The 21,769-nt window shown below is 51.9% G+C and overlaps 9 protein-coding genes across 9 annotated transcripts; 4 read left to right on the top strand and 5 right to left on the bottom strand.

Annotated features, from left to right (window-relative positions):
• Positions 1-210: 210 nt before the first annotated feature.
• Z519_04517 (uncharacterized protein) lies at positions 211-1,873 on the bottom strand (the record flags this gene model as incomplete). Its single annotated transcript, XM_016762263.1, has 4 exons — positions 211-1,158; positions 1,212-1,684; positions 1,745-1,791; positions 1,857-1,873. 4 exons carry the CDS (start codon positions 1,871-1,873, stop codon positions 211-213), a joined length of 1,485 nt encoding a protein of 494 aa, XP_016621210.1.
• An 821-nt stretch (positions 1,874-2,694) lies between these two features.
• Z519_04516 (uncharacterized protein) lies at positions 2,695-3,780 on the top strand (the record flags this gene model as incomplete). Its single annotated transcript, XM_016762262.1, has 1 exon — positions 2,695-3,780. One exon carries the CDS (start codon positions 2,695-2,697, stop codon positions 3,778-3,780), a length of 1,086 nt encoding a protein of 361 aa, XP_016621209.1.
• A 376-nt stretch (positions 3,781-4,156) lies between these two features.
• On the bottom strand, positions 4,157-5,648 carry Z519_04515 (uncharacterized protein; the record flags this gene model as incomplete). Its single annotated transcript, XM_016762261.1, has 3 exons — positions 4,157-4,383; positions 4,509-4,636; positions 4,756-5,648. 3 exons carry the CDS (start codon positions 5,646-5,648, stop codon positions 4,157-4,159), a joined length of 1,248 nt encoding a protein of 415 aa, XP_016621208.1.
• A 1,613-nt stretch (positions 5,649-7,261) lies between these two features.
• Z519_04514 (uncharacterized protein) lies at positions 7,262-8,081 on the top strand (the record flags this gene model as incomplete). Its single annotated transcript, XM_016762260.1, has 2 exons — positions 7,262-7,685; positions 7,756-8,081. 2 exons carry the CDS (start codon positions 7,262-7,264, stop codon positions 8,079-8,081), a joined length of 750 nt encoding a protein of 249 aa, XP_016621207.1.
• Positions 8,082-8,198: 117 nt separating this feature from the next.
• Z519_04513 (uncharacterized protein) lies at positions 8,199-9,446 on the bottom strand (the record flags this gene model as incomplete). Its single annotated transcript, XM_016762259.1, has 2 exons — positions 8,199-8,819; positions 8,868-9,446. The coding sequence occupies 2 exons, from the start codon at positions 9,444-9,446 to the stop codon at positions 8,199-8,201; spliced, it is 1,200 nt and encodes a 399-aa protein (XP_016621206.1).
• A 259-nt stretch (positions 9,447-9,705) lies between these two features.
• On the bottom strand, positions 9,706-11,241 carry Z519_04512 (uncharacterized protein; the record flags this gene model as incomplete). Its single annotated transcript, XM_016762258.1, has 1 exon — positions 9,706-11,241. One exon carries the CDS (start codon positions 11,239-11,241, stop codon positions 9,706-9,708), a length of 1,536 nt encoding a protein of 511 aa, XP_016621205.1.
• A 566-nt stretch (positions 11,242-11,807) lies between these two features.
• On the bottom strand, positions 11,808-13,001 carry Z519_04511 (uncharacterized protein; the record flags this gene model as incomplete). Its single annotated transcript, XM_016762257.1, has 1 exon — positions 11,808-13,001. The coding sequence occupies one exon, from the start codon at positions 12,999-13,001 to the stop codon at positions 11,808-11,810; it is 1,194 nt and encodes a 397-aa protein (XP_016621204.1).
• Positions 13,002-13,758: 757 nt separating this feature from the next.
• On the top strand, positions 13,759-16,212 carry Z519_04510 (uncharacterized protein; the record flags this gene model as incomplete). The annotated part of the gene is made up of 1 exon (XM_016762256.1): positions 13,759-16,212. The coding sequence occupies one exon, from the start codon at positions 13,759-13,761 to the stop codon at positions 16,210-16,212; it is 2,454 nt and encodes an 817-aa protein (XP_016621203.1).
• Positions 16,213-20,402: 4,190 nt separating this feature from the next.
• Z519_04509 (uncharacterized protein) lies at positions 20,403-21,319 on the top strand (the record flags this gene model as incomplete). The annotated part of the gene is made up of 3 exons (XM_016762255.1): positions 20,403-20,648; positions 20,707-20,955; positions 21,071-21,319. The coding sequence occupies 3 exons, from the start codon at positions 20,403-20,405 to the stop codon at positions 21,317-21,319; spliced, it is 744 nt and encodes a 247-aa protein (XP_016621202.1).
• Between the last annotated feature and the right edge of the window lie 450 nt (positions 21,320-21,769).

Genomic DNA, 21,769 nt, shown 5'->3' with positions numbered 1-21,769 from the left:
CTTCAAGAAGGAACCCGCCGGCCTCGGAGAGACTCTTGAGAAGCTGGGGTGAAAAGTAGAGGGACGGCATTCCGGTTGACGGCGCGGGCTCGCTCGAAGCAACAGTGGGAACATGCGAAACCCAATATCCCGCATACAGGATGACAGTATAGCTTCCTCAAGCTGAGATCGAGGATCGATTTCCCTACAATTCACGAGCTTCATCTGTGTTCAACTATATCCGTATTCCTGCATGGCGTACCTTCCGATCTCCCACCCTCGCTGCGACCTGCCGATCTGCTGCACACAATCTTCCAGCCAGGCTACTTGCGGGCAGCCACCATTCTGACGAAACACAATGAGTGCCATGCGGATGGGGATGACCAGTTGAATGGCATGGGCCCGGGTCTCTGATGGCGTCAGATAGAGAGGCATCGTTCGACAGATATCAAGAGCCGCTTCGCGAGCTTGATATACCAGAGAAGAATTGGAGACTCCAGCGGGCCCACCGTTCAGGTGTCGGGTTATTTCGTTGGTAGAAAGATCAGGTAGCCGCCTGATCTCACCTTCGGAAATGGACTTAGGGCTTGTGGATGGCCTTATTTGTGCCTTCCGAAGCGTCTTCCAGAGTTCCAAAAGAATAATCACCGTAGTGTTGTACAGGATGAATGTGTAGCCTTGGGTAGGTATGTTGTCGAAGACCAACTTGGAAGTAAATCCGAATCTTTGCTGTTCCAACCGTGACAGAGGGACCTCCTCAGCTTGTGGCCTAAGCTCACGCTGCCACTTGATGTTCCAATCCCGCAGACGTTGGAGAAGGGCCGCAAAATCTGTCTCGAGGGCAAGGTTCAGTTTTGCCTTTGCGGATAGATCTGTTGTTTTCAGATAGTGAATGAAATTCAGATACAAGTCAGGAAGCTCAGAAGCGAGATCGATCAGATACTCTACAGGAGCCTTTGGTGATTGAGAAACTGACCAGGGGACGTTCTTCCACTCTTCTGAGGCGAGACATGTCGGACATCGGGCGGCGATGGCTGCAATAATCATACAAAACCGATCGGTTTGGAATGCCCACATGACATATGGCTCTTTAAAGATCTTGAAGCCATGAAGCCGGAAGAACTCGGTCAGACCCAGCAGATGCTGGATCCAGGCAGTGCCGCTTGTTGCAGTAAGATACTTGATTTAAGTCAGCTACTTTGGCTCGCTGAAAGGCCAATTTTGATACCCACCTCGCAGATGGTGAGGATCGTGATGGAGAGTACAGTGTGGCCTGGAGACGAGTGCCCAGGTCGAGAAAGACGCTCATTGAGCTCTCTGAGAGATTGGACATAGAGGTTCATTCCTTCTCGTTGTGCCTGTTCCACGTTGACCCTCCGGCCAAAAAATGATGCAGCAAATGACATCATGCAACGCCGAGGAAGGCAATCAGGCATACAAAGAGCATATAGTCCTGGCCAGCGTTCGTCAACAAACGCATTGCCGTCCTGCAGCTCTTGGTTCATATAAGTGAAGTATAGATCATCCCCCAAAATACTCAGGCTAGGCTTCGGTCCTGGCATGTGCGATGATGCTTTTTTTCGAGGATGAGCTCTTTTACGCAGTCGATATGCTGGATTGTCGTTGATGAACTCGAGATTGTTTGGATAACCTGCGCATTCGAGCTGGCTTTTCTGACACCGGACACATTTCGGTTTGGTCTCGTCTGGGTGGAGATTAGCACACGATGCGACAGAGTGACTAGCGGTGGTGGTGGGCAGCTCACCACACTTCAGACGTCTCTGGCGGCAGGTAAAGCATGCCTTTGACCGCCTGCACACCCTGTTAAAAGTCCCGTCGAGAACTGAATGTTATTTGAAAGAGCCCGGCTAACTCACCCACCACGGCCAACCATAGTTGCTGATTCATAAAGGGGAGGAAACTCAAAGAAAAGGATGTTGCTACGTGCGCCTTCAAGAAATCAAGTCGCAAGTCTTATACGAAAGTATCGAAAGGAATGAGAGGAAATGCCGTCAGCTCTGGCATTGTTCTCCGGTGGTCATGTCCGCAAAAGAGGCATTGCTGGAGCCTTGGTGGCCTGAAAGAGAACAGATCGTCTGTCCAGCTGAAAGTGAGACAGTAGTCTGGTTGGCGGGCAGGAAGACCGGAGAGAAGTGCTTGGAAAGCAATAGCCGGGACTGTTCGTAGTCATGAAGAGACTGACGGCATGGGGAAGGGCAAAAAGGGTGAATGTTGAGGCTGAGCATCACGAAGGTCGGTGGCTAGGGATGTTTCGCTATTATGAAGAGCCTTCGAGGCTGCAAGCTGGAAGCTGTGGGTTCAAATGGGCAGCGACTTCGCAACACACCAATCGAAAAATAGACCGCTTTAGGAAGGTGGGGCAAGTGGGGACGCGATCCACGACACCAAACTGGTTTATTTGATCTATTTGATCTACTCAGTTCCTCTACCAAACCATCGTCACGACGACAACACAGGCGCGAACGTCCAAACACCTCATCCAAGGCTAGCAGAGATCAGCCTTGCTGCCTGACTCTATTCCAATTCAGGACGATTCCTCGAGCGGCCTTACATCGTCTCGCCGGCGATGATGGATACAGCCCTTGTATCCTTTTCTAAGGGTATAAAAACCCCAAAGGCCACGCCTTTAAGTATGGATCAAACACAACCAGCTCACACAACGATTGCAAGTTTATTTCCATCTCTTAAATCATCATGGTATTCCTACACTCTATTACTGCTCTTGCCGCCGTTCTAGCTTTCGACGTAGCACATTGTGCGCCAGTCACTGAGCCACTCTTCTCCGAACTCTCCAACCCATCCTACGGTCCCATTCCGGGCCAGTCTTCCTTGTACAGCACATACAGCGGCAAAGCAGCTCCATTCCCCGGCAATGTCACAGGTGCCATCCTCAATACCACCGCTGGACCTCCCGGCGAAGACGACCTCCTCTTCCAAAACCTGCTGTCTGCCGAATTGGTCATCTTTTCCTTCTACCAACAAGGGGTCGAACGGTTCAACAGTACTGCCTTTATCGAAGCCGGCTTCCCCAATACCACGTACGAGCGCATTCAGCAAATTCGCGACAACGAAGCCGGCCATCTGCGCATCTTCCAGGATCAGATTTCCACCAACTCGGTCAAGCCGGGACCATGCCAGTACCAATATCCCTACGAGGACCCCCTCAGCTACATTGCCGTTCAGACGGTCATTGAAATCTCCAGCATGGCTTTCCTCACCGGTCTAGAATTGCAAGCCAAACTCACTTTGTCCAAGGCGGCCCTTGTTGCCATAGCCGCGACCGAATCACGCCACAACACATGGTCGCTCATTGACAATTGGAAGTCCACTCCGTTTGCCGGTCCAGCAGATACTATCTATCCGTATGCGAACCAGATTCTAGACTTCACGAATGAATGGATTGTCAACGGTTCCTGCCCGCCGGAGAACCCTATCTATCCTACCTCGCGCCAGAATCTTCCACAAATGGCACCCGCCGCCAACACAACGTCGATTACACCGGGCTCGACTCTGGTGTTCAATTTCACCCAGCCGGACAACCAACCTCATTTCACCCCGCAGAAGGACTACTATGCCGTCTTCTTCCACGGCGTCTACAATATATCTGTCGCCTTTAACACAACGACATACAGCGCCGTAATCCCGCCACAGATCGAACCGCTGGGGATCGTCATTGCCGTTATTGCTGACGAGCAAGGCGCACCCACCAAGGAGAGTGTTCTTGCCGGAACGTTAATTCTGCCTGAGAGTCCTGCCGCCCTCAACAGCGCATATGCTTGAAAACGGTAGAAAATGGTGGATACCATACAGCTAGTATCCCGAGACTGAGACGGATAGGGCATTGCGCCTTGATCAGAGAGCGTTGAGATACGCATCTCTAGCCCGGGCACTGGGCAGGCCATCTAGATTTATTTCTTTCCTCAATTGCATTAATTTAGATCATAGACATTCAGGCAACCATTCCGGCGTCAAGGTCAATTCATACTCAATTCATATCCTTCTCGCACCCGGACTACGGCTAAAGATATCGCCGCTCGGTTTGTTAGTTGTCGAAGTTATCAAAGACCTAGAAAAGACCAATCCATGAATCTACGTTTCAGAGCAGATCTTTTTCAACGGGTCATCAATTCAGTTATTCTCCACAGAACTCGATCAGTCAGTCGTCCAAGTTCTCAAAATCTTTCCTTGCTTCTTCCACGAGACGCGGGTCGGTGAGTACGCGTAACGCCAGCATCGCCATCCCCTTGCCGCATTGGATCGCCGCCCTGTGCGCCTCGTCTGTTGCCGCGTGTCCGGCGAAGCGCGGATGATGCATTGAGACGTTCGCGTCCGTGGGGATGGGGAATGCGCCGTGGAAGCTCGGGACCTCGAACGAGACGTTTCCTGCGAGGCGCATAAGTTAAGGTTAACGGGTTTGACTGACTACAGTTTGCTTGCTTGGTTTGCTTTTTCGCGCTGTGACAGTGATGTGATGGAATAAAGGAAGGGAAGGTGGCTTCTGTACTTACCCATGTCCGTCGACGCTGTGTACGACTCATCATTCTTGACCATGATCTTCTCCCCCAGCGTCGCCATGTCCTCGACGTATTGTCGGCACAGGGGCAGATTCACCCGGAGATTCTTATATGAAGGGGCCCTTGGGACCAAAAGCCGCGTTGTCAGCCAAAGACCCCCCTTACAAAACCCACGAAATCATCATCACAGCGTGCCAAGGGGGACCGGAGGGGGGGGGGAAGATGTAGAGTCAAAACTCACGGAATGTAACTGATCTCACAGCCCGTGGCTGCGGCTGCCGCCTCACAACACTTCTTGACCTTGTGCAGCAAATTGTCCGCCCTCACCATGTCCGGGGCCCTCACATACCAATTCATCCTGGTGTAGGCGGTAATGACATTGGGCACCGTCCCGCCATCCTCAATGACGCCGTGCACGCGCTCGTCCGGTCTCATCTGCTGCCGCAGCATCGACACACTGTTGTACGCCGCCACGGCCGCGTCGAGGGCATTGACGCCGTTCCACGGTTCGCCGGCGGCGTGGGCCTGTTTGCCACGGTACTCGACCCGGAATTTGTGGGAGGCGATGAATTTCAACCCCGCCAGTCCCGTGTACCCGCCGCGGAACTGGTGAGCCGTGACTGGGTGTGCCATAATCGCAGCCACGATGTCTTTCTCGCGAAAGGCGCCGGCGTCGATCAGTTTGCACTTCCCCCCGCCACCTTCCTCGGCGGGCGTGCCGAGAAGACGTATCCGCCCCGGTAAGCCGGAGGATTTCAACGCTGCTGCGGCGCCGAGGAATGCTGCGATCGAGGACGTGGCGATCAGATTGTGGCCACAGGCGTGGCCGATGTTTGGCAAAGCATCGTATTCTGCGCAGATGATGACCAGGGGCCCTCCATTGCCGACTTCACACGTGAAGGATGTTTCGAGACCGTATGTGTGCTCGGTGACAAAAAAGCCTTCCTTTTGCAGGAAGGCAGAGATGGTCTTCACAGCGAAGAATTCCTTATACGCCAGTTCCGGGTTGCCGTGAATTGTCCGGTTGAGCTCTCTCAGTTGTGGATCAGCGGCATCAATTGCGTTAAGAGCGACCTTCAAGGACTGTGCCACATCAGCGTTAGACGCAGACGTGGACGACGCGGGCCCAGCCATGGCAAATACGCCGAGAGATAGGATGGTCGCAGGAAGATGTGTGTTGTCAGGATCGGCTACTATTCCTGAGGAGTGAAGAAGACGGAGGGGCGAGCAAGAACTGGGGACCGGAGCCTTTTCTTTTCCACTTTGTAGGCCCAATTCTTCTTACCTAAGAAAAGTCCAGGGGACGACAAAGTTTGAGAGTGTGAGACAGAAGAATAAAAGGGAATCTGGAAGAGAACATTCAGCTGCAAGCTGCCAGCTGAGTTACAAACTCTAACTCGGAGATTTCACGAAATAATGGCATGACATTTGGTGGCATGGCTTCTTCGCAACCTCGTTGGCTAGCGATTTACTGTTTCTGCTCATCCACTTACGATCCGGTCGACTTGAGGCTGCCATTCGACACGGGAACGCCGTCTGCGAGACTGTCACCGCTCTTGAGATCTGGTCCAGCGCTCTTATGAACTCTCTTTGATCCGCCCGAAACATAGTTGAAGTGGTTTGAAAGCCGTATCAGCGTGGTCTTTCTTGGTACTTTCAAGGTCCCATCATGGTGCATGGTGTATTTCCAAACACCGGCCACTACACCGCAAACGTTGCTTGACTATCTCGCGTCGCCTCCGTATCACACCCAAAGTGGTGAGGGCTTTGCTCGGAGCCAAACTTCCAGCATCCGGAAAAAAATAATAATAGACACATCTGCAAGCTCCTTAACAAAGTATTCGATCCCCCAAAGTGCGGCATCATGAGCCAGACTTGCCTGCCGTGGCCGCACCGCGGTCACAAACGACGTTGTGGTCTATTGGTGATAAGACTTGGTGATCATCTAAAAAGTGTGAGACTGTCTCGAAAGAATGGGCTCAATGAGTAGGGTTATCTTGCTCTGTCAGTCATAACGTCCCCCTGCTGTGCTACAACCCAGGGGCATCAGTCAACGATGATCAACGGTTGTGTGGCCTACCCGTCTGGGTCAAGGTCGCGTTTTGGTACTTTCACAGCCTTCAGCCATAGAATGCATGGACCCCTCGTTCAGTGGTTGTCCACGAATAAGCCGACAATTTTGCCATCACCAAAAACATGCCCGTGTTCGAGGGGCAGGATACCTTTGCCAGAGCAAAGTGCGAACCTCAAGCCCCACCACCCAGCTGGCAACTCGAGTCGAAAGAATAACGTCAGTCTGACTGCCAAAAACACGTGGTACATACCCTAGTAGAATGGGTTCGATACCAACCAAGGGGCCATCGTGCTAATAAAGTTATCCGGTACGATCTAGACACAGGACCACTGTTGCCAAAGACAAGATAGCCTCCATTGCAATGAAGGCCACCTGCCCCTTGATCGCGAAGACCATGCGGTGGCCGAGGATACACGCTTTGTCAGACAGCGCCATTTTTGCTCCCGGTGAGCTGGCCGGTGATAGCCTCGGATGGTATCTTGATGCCGCTGGGCTGTAGTGCGGGGTACGAAACCCTGTGAAACCAAAGAGATGTATAAGTTGGAGGGTGCAACAATGGGTATGGAAGGTTAAAGATTTTGGCCGCCATAATCAAACGTCTCATCCAAGTAACTTCCTAGCTGAATTCGTTCGCGCAACTGGCCGGTATAACCTCCGAGAGACGCAGCAGAGGATGCCTCAACAATATCTTCTATGGGTCAATTCGCGACCCTTGCCCGATTCTGGGATTGACGATGATTTGTGGGAGAAATGGTATATCGAAGAACACGTTCGTATCCTCACCATCCGTTCCCAGAGATGTCGAGCTCATCGATGCCAGGTCCCGGACTTAGTGAACAGCAAGGCCACCGTGCGCGCCGCCATGTATCGCGAAAACTTCGACTTCTCTCTTGAACCAAAAGAGAGGCGTCCACGCAAGTACTTGGTTATATACCAAAGCGACTTCGAAGAGCCGCTGAGTTCCAAAGAGTATTTGAATGACGTGCGGCACTCTAGCGTTATGTGGCCTGACAACAAGGCGACATCCGAGGTTGGGGATTTCAACGCAAGGAATTATAAGTTGATCCAAGACTATGATCCTGATGGAAAAGGGGAATGTGAGTATCTGGGGCCATGGCCAACGACGTATCATCTGGAAAAGATTAAGCGTTGCTGATGCCTTTTCAGCCGCCCCCCCATTTTGCCTGACCGTCGAGATGGACCCGGTGGATGAAGCCGACTTTGACAAATGGTATCGCGAAGAACATCTCGATATGCTGCACAAATTACCTGGTTATCGTCGATCGTCCAGATATGTAATTGGGCCAAAGCTGCCTATCACTGAAGGCGAGCCTCCGAAGTATCTGGCCATCCACGAAATGGATGATTTGCGAGGATTCATAGGGAAGGAGGCTGATGCCGCCAACGACACACCCTGGACAGTGAAGCATATTAAGGACAGCAAGGTATTCATTCCGAGAGGCTGGGAACTGATTTATTCGCAAGGGTATTGATCATGTACGCTGAGGGGGTTCGGAATACGAGTCTGATGTGCCGGATCCGTCTTCTAGAAATCCCGCGATGTATTGGTATACTGCTGCAACCGGCTGCTTCACATCTGGGCGCGGGATTCATGACCCGGACGCCATGATGGATTCCATCCAGGGCCAGATGCTCTCATTTGCGGGTGGGTAGCCCATGTGCAGCATTTTATCATAGAATCGAGCTTCTTTTGGGCGGCCGTAATTCATGAGAAGGATATTGTCCTCGATAGGAACGAGTCCATCGTGTGTGCCGTTGATCAGGAGCAGTCTGCAGCAGGGTCCATTGACAATGCCGTTTTCAACAAGACTGAAGTCCTTTTGAGCCTTCTCCTTCATCTCTTCCCAGTCCTTGTATCCGTACTTTGCGACATACGCTTTGCTGAGGATGAAGGGATATTCATGGTCGTCGACGTGTTCAAGCCATTCTCGACTCAGGAACAGATGGCAGCCGGCGCCTTGAGCAACGACGCCAGCAAGCCTCGAGTGGTGAGTGTGTGCTAGCCGAATGGCACAGTACCCTCCAGCCGAAAGGCCCCAAGCCATGCATTTTTGCATGTTGAAGTACGGTTGCTTGTCCATCCAGTCAAGGATCGCCGTGAACAATCGTTCATGAGACTTTGGGTCACGACGCGCTGCAGGGCAATCAGCTGTTCCTGGGATTTCGGTGATCACGCAACCCCAACCACGGGCAAGAAACTCATCAGTCCGCTGTGATGGTCAGTCTGGGAGGTGGCCTGGTGTTGCTGGTTGCCTTACCTCGGTGTTGTCTGGTCGGTGTCCATCCAAACCTGTGATCAAGAGCACTACCGGGCACTTCTTCTCACTATTCGCTCGTCGCGGTAGCCTCACATATAGCGGTATTTCCTTGCCATCGTCACCTTCAGCAGCCGTATGTGGGATCTTGACCTCTTTCATGGGAGCGTCCCACAATTCGGCACCTCTTAAGTATACTTGTTTTTGAAGCTCAAACGCCTTTCTCTTCAATCCAGAGCCAGCCTCGAGTGAAGGAAATCGAGATATTCGATATACACACGCAGCGCGCTTGAACAGAGCGGCAGCTTTCGCGCGGTCCGAGGCTTGGGTTGACATGGCTGCATCGGTGAGTTTTTCGGCGGTCGGCATAAAATACTCGGTGTATTTGTCTGTGTAGGCATCATTCACGTTATCCCTGATCAGGCTCTCGAAGATGGGTTGAAAGTCTTCGAGCTTGCCGTCGTGGAAAGGGTACACCCCCAAGGAGCAGGGAAACTTCCATTTCGTTTCCCACAGAGCTTTGACGCCGTCCAAATGCGGGTACCGCTCGTAAAACTTGTCACCGAGGATCCAATTGACCATTTTGCTGACTTCAGGAGAATGCGTGGAACAGAAAGGCCAGGGAATGAAAATTGAAGAGACGGTGAGGAACACGTCCTAGTGGTCCTTCAGAGGTGCATTAGGGAGCTTTGAGCTTCTCCCTCGTAGACCGGGATCGGTCCATTGATCACCGAACCCCGCGGGCCTCCAGCCCCCAACCTCAAGCCCAGCCTTACTTTACACCATGTTGTACACGAACTTGAAAGTCGAGATGGGTGCTGGATGCAGGGAGAAGAAGGGGTTAGAGATCAAGCAAGCCTGCAGCGCCAACACATGCCAGAACTCCAGATCCGAGGATCCTTCCGATCAATGCCAACTGCGTCCTGAACCACTGTTTCCGCTCCACATGGAGGCTCCCAATCCCTGAAGCCACACTTAGGGGCCATGCAGCTAAACTTGCTACGTACGGCCTGATCTCTTCGTTTGTACCGAAGACGGTCGCCGTTTGATGTTCACCCGCATTTGTGACCTTGAATCTTTCAAGAACAAATGGTATACTTGAGGACAGGTCATCAGCCGTAACCATGATGCGCGTGCGACACTGTTCCATTTGCTGGTTCCAGGTAGACTCATCTGATAATGGCTGAATAAGCTCAAGGATCCTCAACCATGCTCGATTGAGCAGCATCCTTGTAGCAGAGTAATTGAGCCACAGAGCAGCGTAGCCAATACCCGGGTAACTGTAGATGACGGAGGAGAAGAGGTGGCCCGCAGGCAAAGATGCATCTGTCCGCACCGGATGCCGTCGTGGATGACAGGCACTTGGGATCTGAATTGCCCATTCCTGCAATGCTTTGTCTAAGCCTGCTGCTTCGCTGTTCAGTTTCTGGGCCCTTTGGAACAGCTCATGACCGATAGTTTCCAGGTGAGAATTATTCTGTTGAACGGCCATGAGTTGATTACGAAGATTCGCAACTCGCACCAGGATGCGATCGTATTCAAGGTCTTGCCCACGCTCGCCAAAAAGTCGACCGTCCTCGAGCCATGATGGCACTGCAAGGTATCGTAGAATAGCAGAACGGATGATGCCTCGCCGAGAATGCTTAACGATATCAGTTGCCGGCTGCATGTCTCTTGGATGGCGGTGTCTCCAGATTTTCAAAATCGAAGTTGCACCGTCATGATGCGTAAAACTGTTGAATGCAACATTCGACTGGGATTCTTCTGCGTTATATGCCGAGTCTTCGTAGCGACTCATGAGGAAGACGGCAAGCAAGGCGGCATCGATATTTGTTTCGACCACAGTGGGCATCGTGATCTGCGCGTGCCGTAGTAATTCATCATACCTTGCGCATGCTTCCATTGCCGCCACTGGATGTTGCTGCGTCCGCGAAAAGACAGCGAGAGCCATGGACGAGATGGCCAAATCAATCATTGGAATTGTCGTTCCTGAGACCCATTCGACAATGCTGTCTGCAACGCTTCCTGGAAGGCACTGCACGTCCGATGGCATTCGTAAATGATAGTTCAGATAATAAATGACAGCTCGAGTTTGCAGGTCGAAGTAAAGGGCTGGGGTCAGGCTTGAGCGAGGTCCTCGCGGTCGCTTTGTTTCCCCACTGGCATAGCGATTTTCGATGTGAATCAGAAAGTTGGCCTTTTGAGCAGTCGTTTTGATGCATATTCGGCGAGACTTAATACATCTCTGACATGTCGGCTGTGTCTCGTCGCACTTTGGGATATGAAATGTCAGCTGCTGTCCATACAATGACGAGAGGCTTCTTGCCTTGATGCGTCGTATTTTACAGGTGTGACAGCCACCATTGGGATATGTCATAGCACTCGACTCAAGCTTGTTGCTTTTTCGCAGGGGTTGGATCAGTTTGGGCTTGTTAGAAGAGGCCCGACCCACGGCGTCCCCGTATCGAGGGTGGCGAGGCAGAGGGCGTGGTTTTGGATAGACTTGGTGCTGGGTTCTGCTTGATCGATCTTTCGTAGATCGTCTTCTGGAGACAAAAAAAAAACCATGTAGTGCTGTACATGTATGTGGCACTTAACTCCATTGCTTCATCTCCGTCAACAAAATACAAGAGAGCGAATCAGGCACTCCGGTGGTCTCGCTAACAGAGCTTAACTCCGTATTTTACATATTTGTCCGAAAAAGGACTAGTTGGCTCTGCTGTGAAGTGGAGGATATTTGATGTCAAGTTTGACGGGGGGAGATGACAAGCATTCTAGCAAAATAGTTGGAGGGAGTCATAAGGACGAATGATTCACAAAAATGATGTTCACACCTGCCGGGGATGTTATTAAGCCGACTGATCGCCTGTGGAAGAGCCGAAGGCCATCTGCAAAACTCCTCTCTTCATCAACCATCCACCTACCAGGTGTGAAGAGGTCCATTCAACATTGAGGCGCAAAGACAGTCTCATCCCTGTATTTCTTTAAGAACGGGATTGGGAGCGAGCCACCTGTACCTCTTTGCTCAGAGGCAGCGTTGTCCTTTGCCTCAACTGCTGCAGGCTGGACAATAAACCTCGACACGATGATGACATGACTCGTTCTCCATTTCTGAAATGCATCGATGACGCTTTTGAAGGCATCGTGCAATTTCCTGTCTCCTGAACGTCGGTCTATGATGTCCCGCAACGAAGGTATTAGTTCAACCGCTTCGAGAAAATCCCGGTGTTTCTTTGGCATATAGGCCCTCATCTCAATTAACATTTTGGATTCATGGCGAATGCCAAACATGTGATCGAGAAATTGAAAGAGAGAGCTCTGTCCTGCATTGCCCCCAACGCACTTGACGACGACCCGAGATCCGTTGCTTCGTTTGAAGGCCACGCCGTTTGGTAGTCCCTTCTCTTCCGCACCCACGCTGCCTCCAAGCATTGGGCGAATCTGTTGGAAGAAGAACATTGGATCACAATTCTGGTGCAAGACCGCAAGGGTTTGCCCCATGGTCGTAAGTGTCGCCGCGCAAATATCCAATATTGGCACCAGATCTGGTGACTCGCCCTTTTGATCTGCAGCTATTGTATCAAGCATCAACTTGATCAGCTTGCCGCCCTGGGCCTCGACCATTACAGGCACCAGATAGAAGGCATCTTCGTCCCGCGTGCTTGTGAAAGAAGCAAATGACTTGATGTCCTGAAAATCGGCTAGAGCCTGCAACGATTGCAAGCGGATATCTTGACCTCTTTGTACCCAGTTCCACAGGCAGAGCCCCGCATAACTCAAAACAGGTTTCGTCCCAAGATGGTCACAGACTTCAAGGAAGGGCTCTCCGAGACTCGCGGGAATGACTTCTGAGGGGTTGCTCTTCTCTTGCCAGAGGTAGGCTTGGGTCAAAAACCCAAGGACAACGTATGCACGCTGCCAGTGTTCGGGAGTCGTGAGATGGTCCGTGGTGAGGATCTCGAGATTGTCCACCTGCGTCTGGAGGGTCTTAGACTCGAGCAGATGTGGTAGATCAGAGATTAGTTTGCACCAGGGTGTATAGCATCCCGGTAGCTCCGTGGGCCTCACAGTCACAAACCCTGCTAGGAAATCAACATCGTAGTCTCGTGGATCTGGCAGCGCAAGAAGGGAGCGCATCGTAGCAGGATTCTAGCACCGAGAAAAAGAGATTCCGAACATTAGGAGACAGATTTATGAGCTATTGGAGTGCTTTCGCGGCAGTATATGTTCTTCCAGTCGGATCTGCTTTCGCAATGTTACGCCCTTCCTGTGACAATGCTAGTTTGGCATGCTGTCATTGGTCAGATGTCGGGGTTTGCCTCTGCCTTTTAGCGTTTTTGCCAGTGTTATGGCCTTCTTTGGGGTCTTCATTTCCGGTTCCAGTGCCATGCGAGACGAGCAATAGTCTCCATACTGACCGGACTTGAAGTGAGAGTAAGGGGTTTGTCGAGTTTAGAAGGAGGGTGAGCCGGTGATAGAAGAGAAATTCATCTCGCAGAAATGCGTGGGGCCGAAATATGTGAGAATCAGTGCAGGGGAATAAATTACCAGCTATGGGATTGAACCAGAGCTATTTCTTAACATGGTCTGAAAGGTGTAAGGAGTCCATGACCAAATTGAAGTGGACAAAGTTGGACAACCTTGAAGGTATGAAAAAGTCTTGGGGCTCCGGTCTCCAGCTAAGCACAAGGCCGCCAAGCCGCCAAGAATATATCATCACGTGCAACCGTGATCCCTCGTCTATTTGGTGGAGTCGCGGGCAGAGCGTTGTAGCATGCTGCGTGTCTTCTTGACTATCAACCAATTTCATTTTTCAACTGCAGTGTACTCACCACGGTGATCAGTCCTTTTTGATCGCCCTAACTTGATCGGCTGCATTGGTTTCGACGACAAAATGACCTCGCGCGAAGCGTCTGCGGCACCTTCAGAAGGCGACACCATCGACGATCAGATGGAAGACACGAAACCGGACCCGGCAGAACTTGAACAAGAGCAAGTTGAAACCGCAGAAGAGCCGTCTGCTGGCCCAACCCCTACGAGCGGTCGTCGAGCACCCCGAAAGACCGTATCGGCAAGAAAAGCAAGACCGCGAAAAGGTGCAATTTGGATACATGAACAACCTCACGAAGGCACTGAGGATGAGGGCAGCGTCATCTCGGCGTCTCTTTCACGAACCAAAAAGTCAGAGGCCACTCCCGAGTCAGAGCCTAGAACAATAGGAACCGCGGTCGGCACGAGAAGACAGGCTAATGGCACTGTTGGCTCCGTTTACTCTGGGAGCAAGGTTAGACACATCAAGAAGCCCGATGGCACACCTCTATGGCGTAAGGAAATCCAGTACGAATTCTTGCGCATCGTGATTGAGGACACGAAGCCAGTGTTCACGCGAATCAGTGATGGCAAAACCGGCTGCTTCTTCTCGGACATATACGTTGACTGCATGGCAAGGAGTTCCAAGACAAGCAAGATTCTCAAGGACAGGCTTCAGGTCGATCGACAGGCTGCCCACAATATGGCCATGATATGTCTTCTTGTCAACGTCGGCCGCATGAATACGACATTGAACTTTTTCCCGGAGATGAGAGCGCAGCTAAGAACCTACCATTCCATCCCTTCTCTGCAAGCGTACAAAAGCCAAAGAGACTACAAATCACTGCAAGATGCCCCAAGGCTGAAGAGCATCCTCAAGGGCGCAAGCGAAGACACCGATGAACCTCGGACACTAGCCGCAATCAAGGCTAAACCAGTTCCAAGAACGAATCCGGTCAATTTGATATTCGTACTCTCCCAGTTTGCGCCCAAGATCAGCGAGATGCACTTCACTGATAAAGTCGATTTCTTTGATCTTGCCATGCGACCAACCATCTCATCCGGGACCAGGGCCAGAGCGTTTTTGTGGCTCATGTGGTGGTATCTCGAGTCAAACTTCACAAAGGAAGACGCCCTGCGGAATCCGTACGGTCCTGGAGAGTATAGAGAAGATGAAGATCCCGACGATCCCGACACAATACCACAACTGGTTCCCAAATTGACTACCATCACAGAAGCAGAGGGTGATGCTGAGAATGTCGACCCGCCAGAAGAGATTGCCTTTGCAGAGAAAATGACCCAAGAAAGGCGGAGGATCATGTTGGAGAACGCCAATGAACCACCGTTGGTTATGGCTGACCCTGGAAATCCGGATCATAAAGCCCTGAAACGTCTCAAGAGGAGCGCCGCATACGGGGACGAGGACTCCCTTATCTCTGACGCAGATTCACGGGCAAGTCCCGGTGTAGGACGTTCCCCAGTGCCTGAATCTCTTGGTCACCATGGACACGTTATGAGTAGCGCCCTTGGGGGTCAAGCGGATAGCCTGGATGACGATTGGGAAGCAGTTGACCCGCACCCTGGCCGCGGACGATACAAGCGTGTCAGGGGGAAGAACACCCCGACACGAAGCCGAGGGGGTGGTAGACAGAGCGATGGGCCCAGGAGCTTGCTCAAATCCGGTCGCAATGCTGGGACTCCAGACACAACGGATCGGTACCGAGGGACCCCTCAACCCCTGCAGCCCGGTAGTGGTAATCATCCAGTCATCGGTCAGTTTGGCGCACACCGAGGCAAGAACGAGATTGACGTGCTAGGGGCCCGACATGAGCCGGCAGCCGGTGGTACAGGTACCAAGGCCAAGCCCAGGACAGGGTATCAGCGCGAACTAGAGGAGCATAGACAGCGTCGAGTCGAATGGTCGCTCCGGAGACGTCGTAGGCAGGCCCTCAAAGAAGCACGGCAGTTGAGGGAAGGGTGCAGGTGGCTGCTAAAGGCAGCTAGACGAGTCAGCTCGCTCCCTCCGACGTATGACAGCGAAGAGGAAGAAGAGACAGGAGGAACTGGCTTTGCCGGTCTTCTTGGCCACAGATGGCATGGCGAGAGTGTTGATACCGAAGCTGGACCTGTTCCTGTTGGCTACGAACCCGACGATTACGGTGAAGAAGTGGAAACATGGACCAAGGTACTGAGGAAGACAGGGAGGCGCCTGGAAGTCTGGGGTGGAGACCGTGATCTGGCGGTATACCATGCCCGACTCCAACGCCACCAGGCCGCCGAAGACAATCTCACTGCAGCTCCCTCTCAACCACTCACAAATGGGACACGCAAGAAGCGACGTGCGCGTGAGTCTCCGCCACGCCAGTCCGTCCCTGAAGTGGTGAGGTCCGCGCAGTCTACACGAGCTAGAGGGAGGGATCTCAATGATGAAATCACCCAAGATCTGCTTGCTGAGCGAAGTGACGAGGATATGGACGATGACGACTCACATGCCGATGGGGACGGGGAGGGAGAAGAAACCGACTTGGACATGGATTGATTGGCCCTTCTGTCAGCGCGTTCTTCGCAACCCCCTGCGGCTTTCGGGGGACAGCCAGGTGAAGTGTGTTTCTGGCCACCAACTTCGCCTGGGAACGTTTGGTGTTCGCTTGTGTATTACTAGTATGCGGCTGAAAGCGACATTCTTCAGATGACGACGTGATGTTGCAGAATGCCTTTAGATCACAGAGAGAAGCTGTTCCGACAATATCTAGATACCTAGCTCGCTATGTGTCTATGCAGAATCTCGAAGAGTTCGGCCGTAGACGCCGTGACTAGTTGCTCTGGGGGCTGAATCTCTCTCTCTCTAGAGGCTCAGCGTGGCAAAAAAACATTGTTCGGGACCTTGAAGATCCGAATTAACAGGCAGCAACGAACGCGGCCATGCGCCTGCAATGTTTAACTGTCCTCGGCCATGTATCAGAACATCGACGACAGAATCACAAGAGACCTCTGGCCCTATTCGGCGATGGCACATTCGTGTGCTGGCTATGATTATGAATCCCGTGGTAGTGCAAGAACATATTCCTTGGCTCTAAGGAGGCTGTGCCAAATTGCCCAGCCCCGAGTCTGCATTACTAATTCAACTTCGAGGTTAACTTTCACTTTCCACAATACAATCGAGGGAACTCATTCTACTCTTCTGGGGGCCTCGAACGTTGCCTGATTGCAAATGATAGTGTTGTCGTGGGTTTTCCCGAAGGAATCATCGGTCCTAAGCGTGTGCGGTTTGATCGATCAAAGTGTACCTCTAGTCTCGATACGCCGAAATAGTCGGGAGCCAACCAGCAAAAGGGTCAGTCTCTGAGGAATCAACTTCGAATTTGCAATCCCACGGTGCGACTGTTAACAAGACCGCTCAATGGAAATGGCCGGAGTATTGGCTGCTCGTTACGCAAAGCCAATGCAAAGCTACCATTGAGTAGGGACAGTTACTGATGCGCAGACTTGTCACTTGCCCAAGACACCACCATACCCGCTGCTCGCTGCGTGTTGTGTTGTTTGATCTGTGGGCATCAAGATTTCACAGAACATCCTGCAAATCATAGACTTTTCATCCAGTCTAACAACGTACCAGTACCAATCACCGTCGGTTACCTCTTTGCTGTTTTTGCCTAACGCCTGGACCCTGAAGCAAATGAATCGAGAGAGCGACAACAATATTGCCACCCCCTGACGTCTCTTATGATGCCTAACGGCTGGCACCAATAGGCAATGCAATAGGGGGTATGGGCCCCCAGCGGCTTCGATGGTCAATCAAATACGAGTGCAAACATGGACTGAGAGACGAACTGGTGTCCAGGACCGTGGAGATGAAACCTGCATGGAGACTCGTCGGCCTGTAGACGACAATGCAATGCTGCTGCACTCCAAGGCCGCTTGCACACTGATTTTGACCGTCCAACAAGATTTGAGCCGCGTGTTCACAAGACTTGTTCGTCCTGATGGCTCCAGTTAGTTTGGTGACTAGGTCACGGATTAGCTGCTGCAACAGGCGTATTTCCTGGCTATGATCCTTGAGCGAGTCTGGTCTCTATTCCGAACGAAGGTAAGAAACCCTCCATCAGCCAAGATAGTTACTCCTTGTGGGTGCCTCGAGCGCGTTTGACTAGCGGCCTCTATGCCTAACATTGGGCAGGGCGTTTGTTCGATGATTCTCACAGGTGATGGATCGTCACCGAAGCAGGGCTTTCGATGCTGGTCACTTAGCTAACGGAAGTCTGAGAGACATTTGACGACGCAATCATCCCTGGCGTTGTCTTTCCGTGCCAACCCGTCACTTTCCACCGCCGAATCACTTGTCCGTTCCCTTTGGACGCAAACCTGCAACCTGTTCGAGGCAAAGTATCTTTAAAGGGACGGGTTTCGACTCCATGTAAGGCAGCCATTGGGTCTCGCTGAAAGTTAGACATGGCCCCAGCTCTGCAAACATCCCAACTCTATCTAATGGTACTCTTGAATTCAAACCTTAGCACCACTCGTGTCCTATAAGCTGGAGCGTTTGAAATCTCAGCCTCAGTTCCCTCTTGGGCACCACCATAGGCCTGGAGTGTCGGAACAAGGTGGGCAGCCACCGTACTCTCCCATGTCTCACTGGCTTTTAGTCCTGCATATGTTGACTTGTTGTTTTTGTGTTTAGAGAAGGAGTCCAGTTAAAGAGGGGTCTTGTTGACCAAATCAGCTCAAACACAAAGCTGCTCAATATTTACGCTGCCAACACAGTCGCGAACAATCTCTCAATCAATTTAGTTGGTTTATCGCAGACGAAATTTCTTCTCACAGTATCTTCACCATTGCTACCACGTGACAATGTTTCGTTCTGTACAAGAGTATACAAAGGGAGTCGTATTTAAGGCACTCGGTAATGTGCTGACTTATCCTAAGCGACTGGCTGACTCATTTAGGAAAGTAGTTCACTGGAGGACCTAGACCAGCATGGGCATGAGCGTCTCGGCGTTCTCCCCAGGGTCTGACAGACAGGAATTGTGGTGGTGAGCAGGGTTTCTAGGGAAAAGTCATGATATCACCACTCTTACATTCTATGGCTTAGAGTCAACAACTCCTCGCAATCACCATTTGATGACCTGAACACCCAAATCTGCCACCCACACGCACCACAGGGTTCTGCATATCGTGTTGTCAAACCGGCGTCGAGATCAGGCGTGGGAATCCCTGCGGTTTGGACTGGAATCCCTGTGATTATGCCAGGCACACTCGCATATTTTAGTCGGCTGCAAATGTCCCTTTTTTTTTTTTGAAAGCGGGAGGATGTCCCTCTCCCACTTTGGTAAACATAGACTGTGGCGGTGTATGAAACATGCTGATAGTGCAAAAACTGCTGTGGCCGCCCGCAAGCTTCACAGCGAGAGGCCGAGATCGAATAGGAAGCATACCTGGCACCTACGTACACACAGAAGCACTCGGGGCACTCGCTGGATACTTGTCTATACTGGGTAACAGGAGAAATTGCTACGGACTGCTTTGGCCTGACCGCCACCTTTAATTCGAGGTGTTGTGATAGGGCCGAATGGCCGCATTTCCCCCACCGACCAGTGCAGGGGCCAATAGAAAGAGACAATGTGGATTCCATAATATGCTTTGAGCCCCACGTTAAGCGACGTCCCGCTGGGTCCTCTTGGTCCTCGTCTTCCTCGTCTTCCTCGTCTTGCATATCAACAAGGGACAACGGAGCTAACCACAACCACGATGATCAGCCAGGGCGGGACAAGCTCCAGGATGATTCCCTTGCCCTGTAATGCACGTCCAACGTACAAACATCCCTCCCTCCAGCCCGGGTCATCACCGGCTTGTCCTAGAGTTCTAACCGTACGGGAAAACAGCTCTTGGACAGGACGCCTGATCCAATAGGTGGCCTACTTCGCCGTTTTACTCGTCACCCTCTTGCCTCGCTCAATCCATATGCTACGGAAGACACACCAAATCACCCTAGATAAGCCCACCGGTCTCGTTCAGCCCTGGAACTTTGCGACCATCTGACAACAAGACAAGGTTGATCAATGTTTATATGGGCGAGCATTCATCCACGTGGCTCCACTCCACCCCCGATGGCCAACCTTTGCCTTGAAGCGTCCCCAAGACGCGCATTTGCTCTGAATGGGTAGCTCCGATGAGAAAGCTTGCCTTTTGCCACGGGAGGAGGGCGGAGAGACCGAGGACCTAGAGGCTATAAGCCCATGCCTCATGCCTCATGCTTGTCTGCTGCGCGTTCCCAACTAATCGGTTTGTCACCAGTAGCCCAGCATCTCGCATCTCTGCGTACCCGGGAAAGGCACATCGTAAAAGCTCCTCCTTCTGTCCTATTTCCCGTTCGAGCCACCTTGGCTGTCCCATCCGTCTTGCCCACGGAGAAATCTACCCTCTAGGCTTAGGAGGCTGAGGCAACGAGCGCCGAGACACAAGCTACACGAGATTGTCATTTTCTCTCGTTTTTCGTTGGCTGGCCTTGTGTTCTCATCTTCCAAAAGTTCTGGAAAGCAATCTTTCAAACTGCCTGAACAAACTCCATTACGCGCCGCTGCCCTGGTGGAATCCTCGACAGGAAGCCGTAATTACATCCTCATCACCTTGACCGCATTGTCCTGCCAGCACTGTATTTGAGTATGCATTTTAGGACCTTTGTTGCTTTCTTCCCATGCTAACAACACGCCCTTCAGCCACCTGTCCGAGACCATGAGAGAGAAATCAGCAAGACTGCGAACACAGCCTCCTCAGGCTGCTCGGAGCATGGATAGCTTCATCTCTGTCTTCCATGCAAGTAGTCTGGATACGCAACACACTCCGTCACAAGCCCCCGCGCAATCGCACCAGCCATCACGGCGGCCAGCAAGCAATCCCTATTGTTACATACCAGGGCAGTACTGGCAGACTTTGGACTATTACGATATGGCCATGGACATTTGCAGCGACTTTTCTGATGTAAGGACGATCGCAGAACCGAGCCTCCAACCAGGCCCGTCCCTGACAAGGCTCATAGCTCGGTCAAATAACTGCCTCTTTCGCGTCGAACAACGGCGCCCTCAACTTTGCAGACGACCTCACGCCACTTGACTCTCCACTCGATGTTGCACTGGAGTCTTTCAGCAGTCCTGGAGACTCTTTGCAGCTAGCGCGCACCGAATCTGCCGTCCAAGAAAGCCCAGACACGGAGGCAGAGTGTCCGGGTCATGGACGATGCAGCAGTCAGCAGCATCCTTGTAAGATTTGTGAGAAAGATAAGAAAGAGGTCAGTCTCAATGATCGTCGGCAGTGTTGGGCTGCTCGCATTCATTCTTACGCCTGATCCCTGGGCGCTCATTCTCCCGCACGAGGCTCAGTCAGCTAAACCAGCTCATATGCAGAGGAGGAAAGAACAAAATCGGAAGGCGCAACGGAATCACCGATTGCGCAGCGAAGCGAAGCTCGAGCAGTTGAGAGCAAAGGTCAAATCACAATCCGATGAGATTGTGATGCTCAGAGACTTCAACCAGTCGCTGCTGAAGCACATCGAGACGCTTGAGAGCAAATGCAAGGATGGCGGAACAGTCGACACGGGTAGAGAGGCTGAGGAAGCGAACGCCCTCCAACAGCAGCCGTCGCTCTCTCCTTGAGCGTCTTCTTGCGATTGGATGAGAGCAAGACAGAAATGTTGAAAACCACAGGCTGCCGAGTTGGAGCCTGAGGCTGAATCAGGCAGCGTAGATGACGAAGACAGCTCTTCGTCCAGCTAATCTTGGGGACATTGGTGCACACGCACTTGACGGCTTGAACGAACTGACATGACATAGAGACTCTTTGCAGGGACACGGAGTGGCAAATTGGTTCCTTGGGGGGCCTTCAATGGAATGTGCAGAAATGGGTTAAAGGCGTGTTTTGTGGCGATGCTTATGGATCAAGTGGCGCAGTCTGTTATCCCCGAAAATTCGGAGTTACCAAAGGCCAAGAGTCGACGTCTGTCCTTGGCATGTCCCCGCTCACGTGACCACTTATCGATAACCTCCACTGGGCGCCGCTCGCGCCTGGCGCAATTGCTCCTGGAGTTGTCTTTTTCACTTTGTTGT

Source organism: Cladophialophora bantiana (assembly GCF_000835475.1).
Source record: "Cladophialophora bantiana CBS 173.52 unplaced genomic scaffold supercont1.6, whole genome shotgun sequence".
NCBI classification, from domain to species: domain Eukaryota; kingdom Fungi; phylum Ascomycota; class Eurotiomycetes; order Chaetothyriales; family Herpotrichiellaceae; genus Cladophialophora; species Cladophialophora bantiana.
The sequence above is the reverse complement of the archived record's forward strand: the minus strand, read 5'-3'. Positions and strand labels throughout refer to the sequence as shown.